General features: G+C 35.5%; 1 protein-coding gene across 1 annotated transcript in view; it reads left to right on the plus strand.

Annotated features, from left to right (window-relative positions):
* Positions 1-5,835, plus strand: part of LOC107608573 (rRNA 2'-O-methyltransferase fibrillarin-like) — an 8,971-nt gene extending 3,136 nt beyond the window's left edge. The window contains exon 3 of the mRNA XM_016310330.1: positions 5,788-5,835. Coding sequence (XP_016165816.1) covers positions 5,788-5,835 — 48 coding nt within the window. The remainder of the gene's footprint in view (positions 1-5,787) is intronic.

The following is a 7,203-nucleotide window of genomic DNA, read 5'->3' on the forward strand; positions in this document are numbered from 1 at the left end:
CCTAAAGTGAGAAGAGAGAGGAGAGAACCTCTCTCTCAACTAAATCTAAATCATGAAAACTAACTAAAGTGGAGACTCTCCTTGAACAGATGTATTTCCTCACTTCATAACCTCTGGTCTATGCCTTCTGGAATTGGATTTGGGCTAAAAAGGGCTTCAAAATTCGCTGGGAGCGTTTTCTGCAATTTCTGGTGCGTGGCCTCTGTCACGCGGTCGCGTCAGTCATGCGACTGCGTCATATGTGTTCTGCTTAAGGCGCGCGGTCGCGTCAGTCATGCGGCCGCGTCGCTGCTTCTTCGCGCTTGGCATGCGTCCGCGTCGCCCATGCGATCGCGTGGATGCCAGTTTCTCTAAAAACTCCGTTTTGTGCTTTCCTTCCATTTTTGTATGTTTCCTTTCCATCCTTTAAGTCATTCCTGCCTTAGAAGATCTGAAACTACTCAACACACTAATTACGACATCGAATGGAAATAAAGGTAATTAAAATAATTAATTTTAAAGCATAGGAAAAATGTTTTTCACATACATCACATATTAAGGAAGGGAAAGTAAAACCATGCAATTAATATGAATAAGTGGGTGAAGGATTGAATAAATCACTCAAACTAAGCACAAAATATATCATAAAATATGGGTTTATCATACATCATATAACCACTTATTTCCATTCTTGTGTGCATTATTCTCTTTCTATGATTGTAATCTTTGATTTGTTTGATTCTTTATGTTCATTATTTTGTGTATGAATGCACTTGTATGATTGAGGCTATCATTTTATTTAGCTTACTTACCCAAATAGCCTACCTTTCATAAACCATTATTAGCCAATTTTAGAGCCTATTTAATCCCTTTTGTTCTTAATTTTAGCACATCACTACCCCTAAGTGAAAAATAATAAATGTCCCTTAATTTGGATCTAGCTAGTGAGGATATGTATCATTTGGGTATGGGAAACTTGGGAACATTGGTTGAGGTAAAAGTGTGTTTTTATATTTTGGTTGAAAATCATGGGATTGGGTACATACTTATGCATTAAATATGTAAAACCATATGCATTGATACGTTTGTATATACTTTAGTGAAAAAAATGATAAAAAAAAAAGGAAAATAAAAAGACAATAATATATAAAAGAAAAAAAAGACAAACAAAAGCAATAAAAAGGGGAAAAAATGCCCCAAAGCAAAGTAATAATAACAATGCATATGGAATGTGAATTAAAGAGAATGCATGAGTATGTGAGAAAAAAAGTGGGAATTATGGGTAGCTAGGTATTGTATTAGAATTGTATAGGTTGTTATATATATTTGGTGAGAGCTTAGGTTAATCAAAGACTCAAATTTCAAGCTCACTTGACCATATGCATCCTTACCTTTATCCTAGCCCCACTACAACCTATGAATAAGTCCTCATGATAAATATATACATGCATTGAATAATTGTTGATTGTTAGATGAAAAACAAATCTTGGAAAGTATGATTAGAAGAGAATTGAGTGAATCAACCCTATACACTTGAGCGACTAGAGCGGATACACTTCCGATGAGGGTTCGATGCTCAATTCCTTACTCCCATCTTTCATGAGCTTTCTTCTTGCAAGTCTGTTTGAACTTCATTTTGATATTTGAATTGGTGAGATTCATGAATCGTCATATGATCTTAGCCCTACTTGTTCATATGCTCTTGGAGATTGATTTACTTTTAACCAAGTAGATAGAATCATTTTGCATTTAGTTGCATGCATATAGTTTATTTGCATTGAATAAATGTTCATACCCCTTTTCTTGTCTTTCTTGGTTTAGCATGAGGACATGCTTGTTTTAAGTGTGGGGAGGTTTGATAAACCCCAATTTTGTGGTTTATCTTGTGTTGAATTTAGGAGATTTTATCATCTTTTCTCATATTTATTCAATGAAATAGCATGGTGTGTGAATTTCTCCTAATTTGAGCTTAAGAGTAAAAACATGCTTTTTAAGCCTTTAAATTGCTAATTTTAATTCACTTTAATTCCATTCGATGCCTTGATATATTTGTTAAGTGATTTCAGGATTAGAAGGCAAATATTGGGTTGAAGGAATGAAGAAAAAGCATGCAAAAATGGAGAATTCATGAAGAAATGAGGATTTGCTGAACTGAAAGCCATGCGCACGCGTTACCCACGCGTACGCGTGAGAAGAAGATTCGCTAGCGATGCGCACGCGTCACCCACGCGCACGCGTGACCAGAGAATCATCAAGCAACGCGCACGCGTCATCCACGTGCACGCGTGATGTTGGTCACGTGACTCACTTAAAGGCAAAACGCTGGGGGCGATTTCTGAGCTCAATGAGGCCCAAATACAACTCATTTCTGATGTTTTTGAACCCAAGGATGGCAAGGGATTGTTGGGGGGGGGGAGCAATCATAGTGTAGTTTTCATCATGTTGTAGTTACAATTCTAGAGAGAGAAGCTCTCCCTTCTCTCTAGAATTTAGGGTATTTTAGGTCAAATTCTCTTAGATCCAACTTTTAATTCTTGTTTTGATTTAGTTTTCCCTTTTAATTTCTTGTTGTTACATCTTTATTCTTCTTAGTTTTACCTGTCATTTCCTTTATTTTGCTCTCTTGTATGTTTGATGAACTCTTGTTGATTTCAATTTTCTTTTAATGCAATTTTATATTTCCATGTCTCTTTATGTTCATCTTAATTGCTATTGTTGATTTCTTGTTTATGTTAGTTTTGGATTTCATTAATTCTTGTATTTTGTGATGTCTACCTTTATTGCACACTAGGTTTTTGTTAAAATGCTTTCTCTAGTTTTAGAGTAGTTTTCTTTACTCTTGGCCTAGGCTAAGGGAATTGGGTGGCCTTGAGTCATTGGGTCTCATTGATTTGGTGATTTAAGAACCCTTAGTGGTCAATTTGATAACCACTGACACTAGCCTACTACTAAGTCAATTAGTAGCTAGGTTTGACTTATGGAGTGATGTTGATCAAGCCTATTTGACGTACTTCAAGCCTTGAGGTAGATATTGTACGTACTTCAAGCATAGAAGTAGACTAAATGGGTTGGTCCCCTCATAATTGTCAATACATGGTTTGTAGACAAGGATGGGTGATCTCAATTCCTATGCCTAGCCAAGAGTTCTTTCCCTTTCTTTATTAGTTCTTGTTATTTACTTTCTTGTTTTTATATTTTCTTGTCAAATTGCAAATCAAACCCCCTTTCCCTTTCATAGCCAATAATTGATCACTTCATTGCAATTCCTTGTGAGACGACCCGAGGTTTGAATACTTTTGTTAATTCTTATTGGGGTTTGTACTTGTGACAACCAAAATATTTAAAATTTGATTGAGAATTATTAGTTGGTTTGGAACTATGCTTACAACGAAGAAATTCCTTTTCTATTGAGAGAAATTTCTTGACCGACAATAATTCTTATATCAGGATCCCAGCCAGATGTCCCTCCACCACTGCCCGTCGTACGGATGATGATTTGGCCTGATAGTTTGATAGCGTGAGTACTATTTTAATGTCTTTTAAATGCAATCTATTTATATATTCTTATTCAACATATGTGTTTGCTAATCTTAAATTTTTCATTGTTAGGTTTGCGCTAAATAACAATGCATGTACATAGGATTATACCAGTATCATTAAACTGATGGATGATCACCTATGGCTGAGCTACAAGAAGATCCCTGCTGACACTAGAGTGCGATGATTTCAGAAGTGGGCGGTAAAAACTTAACATATTCAAACCTTAGCTAGTTTATATCTTATATTTTGTTTAATTATGTATTTAATTTTGATTAACTAGTGCCAAATGTTTCTTTGTGCAGAAGATATTTGATAAACCGCTATTTTACGGTTTATCTTGTGCTTAATTTAGTGGATTTTATCCATTATTCTCACAATTATTCATTGAATTCACATGTTTTACATTTTCCTTCTTAATTTTGTGCTATGATTGAAAACATGCTTCTTTGGCCTTAAATTTGCTAATTTTAATCCTCTCTTATTACCATTCGATGCCTTGATATGTGTGTTAAGTGATTTTAGGGTTTATAGGGCAGGAATGACTTAGAGGATGGAAAGGAAGCATGCAAAAGTGGAAGGAATACAAGAAATTGAAGAAATCGCTAAGCTGTCAACCTTGACCTCTTCGTACTAAATCGACCATAACTTGAGCTACAGAGGTCCGAATGAGGTAGTTCCAGTTGTGTTGGAAAGCTGACATCTGGAACTTCAAAATAATATGCAATTTGACATAGTTTCCATGCAGTTAGGTGACGTGCACAGGTGGGTCACGCATACGCGTGACCTTGCGAAAGTTCAGCGACGCGTACGCGTGACAGAGCCACGTGCTGCACGTATCAGAAAATGCTGGGGTGATTTTTGGACTGTTTTTGGCCCAGTTCCAAGTTCGAAAACATAGATTAGAGGCTGCAGAGTGGAGGAATCATTGATACAACTTTCATTTACATAATTTTAGGTTTTAGATGTAGTTTTCTAAAGAGCGAGACTCTCTCCTCTCTCTAGGTTTTAGGATTTTTAGGTTTAGTTCTTCTCAAATTCTGAATTTTATCGTATTACAATTTAGTTTCTCTTCTACTTTTATTTGTTCTAGTACTTTAGTTTATCTATTTCTCTTGTTGATCTCTTTATGTTGCTATTTTAGTTTATGGATTCTCATGTTAGATTTGATTTCCCTTTTAATGTAATTTGAGGTATTTCATGTTTATTGCTTCTTCCTTTATTTGTTACCATTGATGCTTGCAATTGTTGGTTTTAGATTTTACATTCTCTATTGTTTTTCTATGCTTTTACTTTGCGCCCATCAAGTGTTTGATGAAATGCTTGGTTGGATTTTAAACTAGCTTTTTATGGTCTTAGCTAAGATTGAGTAATTAGAGACTCTTGAATTGTCAAAGTCTCTTGTTGATTGACAATTAAAAGTTTCTAGTTGACTTAAATTCCACTAACTCTAGTCTTTCCTTAGAAGTTGACTAGGACTTGAGGGTTCATGTTAATTTTCTCACTTGACTTACCTTCAATTATTAGAGGTTAACTAAGTGATAGCAAAAGGCAATTACCATCACAGTTGACATTGATAATGCAGATAGGAATTCCAATTATCAATCCTTGCTAAGACTTTTCTTAATTATTATTTTATTTTCTTGTTATTTACATTACTTGTTCCTTATTTCAAAACCCAAAAAGATAAAATCCCATAACCAATTATAAGTATACTTCCCTGTAATTCCTTGAGAGACGACCCGAGGTTTGAATACTTCGGTTATTATTTTTATTGGGGTTTGTTACTTGTGACAAACAATTTTTTGCATGAAAGGATTATTTGTTGGTTTAGAAACTATACTTGCAACGAGAATTCATTTGTGAAATTCTAAACCACACAAAAATCTATTCATCAATATTTATATGAGAGAAGACTCACGATGCCATGATAAGGAAGATCTTTGACCATCAGATGGCTAGCAGCTTCAGCAGATGATGCAGGATGTATGTGAGAGGCATAACCACCTCATTATTTGGCTCCGCTCAGATAGTAAGAAGGCACTATATGTCTATTGGGAGACTGATGAGGAGTTCAGGAATCATCGTTTCCCAAGCAGAACTAACAAGATATTAGTCAGGTTGTCGAAGTATACCGGTGGGTTAGTAACTTTCATGAAGAGAAAGGCTAGGCTAATATGTAACTTATTTCATTTTGTTTTTAAGTTTGTTTTGTCTTTGACATTCAATGTCATTATTAATTGATTTAACATATTATTTCAATATGTGTAGTCTAAGTCGTTGGATCGTGATGCAATGATGGCGGAGACCTTTAAGTAAACTCACACTTTGAAGGAGAACAACAAGGAGAGATTTGCCGATCAGCCATATGCGAATCATTATGTGAGTAAACACCATGTGATATAAAATTTTCAATTAACTATCATCCTAATCATAACATGTGTTACACAGGAGTTCTACATGCAGAGATTGGAGGCTACAACCCAGAAATCTTAGCATACTAGAGAGGACGACAACAACTCTACTGATTCAGTTGTCGATCCTGATACGGTTTGATGTGAAACTGTATCTAAGCCGTATAAGAATCACGTCTATGAGTTGGGATTGTTCTTTGCCAACAATCTCTATACCTCCACATCGAGGGCTTCATCCGCCTCTGCCACCAGCCCTATCGATGCCAAGGATAGTGTCAATTTGAGGGAGCAGTGCAAAATCTCGCCAATAGGCTCAGTAGTTGTAGCAGTCTGAAGAGTGGTATAATGAGATCTTCGCATGCATGTCAGACACAAATTTCCTCAGGCTAGAGGTTAGGCAGGAGCTGGAGTGGATTCAGCGGATGCAGCAACAGATAGCGGTGTACCAAGAGCAAATACGCGCTAGTGGCAGCTGTGTTACTAGAAGGGCACCGACATCACCGCCTCGTCCGTTGCCTCAGCAGGACCAGGGGGATGACGATGACGACAACTATCAAGATCCATAGTGAGTAGGGTTTTGTTTTAGACTATTTGATTATATTTTATTTATTTTACCTTTTATTCTATACGTATACTTCATATTTAATAAAATCTTATTTGGTTTCTATTATTTTGAATTTGACTACTAATTGTGTTAAAAAAAATTAAATAATTGAATTTGACTACTAATTGTATTTAAAAAAAATTAAATTTATCATCGAATTTACCGGGGAAAACATCCGGCTATAAGTAGGCGTGAAACAATATAGTGTGGCACCAAAATTATTGGCAGAAATTTTTTGCCGATAACCAAATAGATTTTGGGCAAAGAATTTGTCGCAGAACCATCGGATTAAGAAATCCAACGGTAATTGGTTACTAGCGAGGGTTACACCGTTGGATTGTTTTTGACGGTAAATCCAACGGTAATATATTTACCAGCGGATTATTTTTGTTATTCCACTGGTAAATCTGACAGTATTCAGTGTTTTTATTGTAGCGTGTATTTGTGTATAAAATATGTATTGTTTAACTTATTTTCAATGTTTATTTTCTACTTTAACATGTATTCTAACAAGTGGCTAATTTAGTGGTGATGACACATCATCTTAAGCATTTTAGGGCCCTTTTTCATCTGTTTTCCTAGGATTTCTTAGGTTTTCTTAGATTTTTAACCAAATTTCTTATGTTTTCTAGTAAACTTTCATAATTAATCAAATATTTGAAGTTGTGT

Source organism: Arachis ipaensis, chromosome B01 (genome assembly GCF_000816755.2).
Source record: "Arachis ipaensis cultivar K30076 chromosome B01, Araip1.1, whole genome shotgun sequence".
In the NCBI taxonomy this organism is placed as follows: domain Eukaryota; kingdom Viridiplantae; phylum Streptophyta; class Magnoliopsida; order Fabales; family Fabaceae; genus Arachis; species Arachis ipaensis.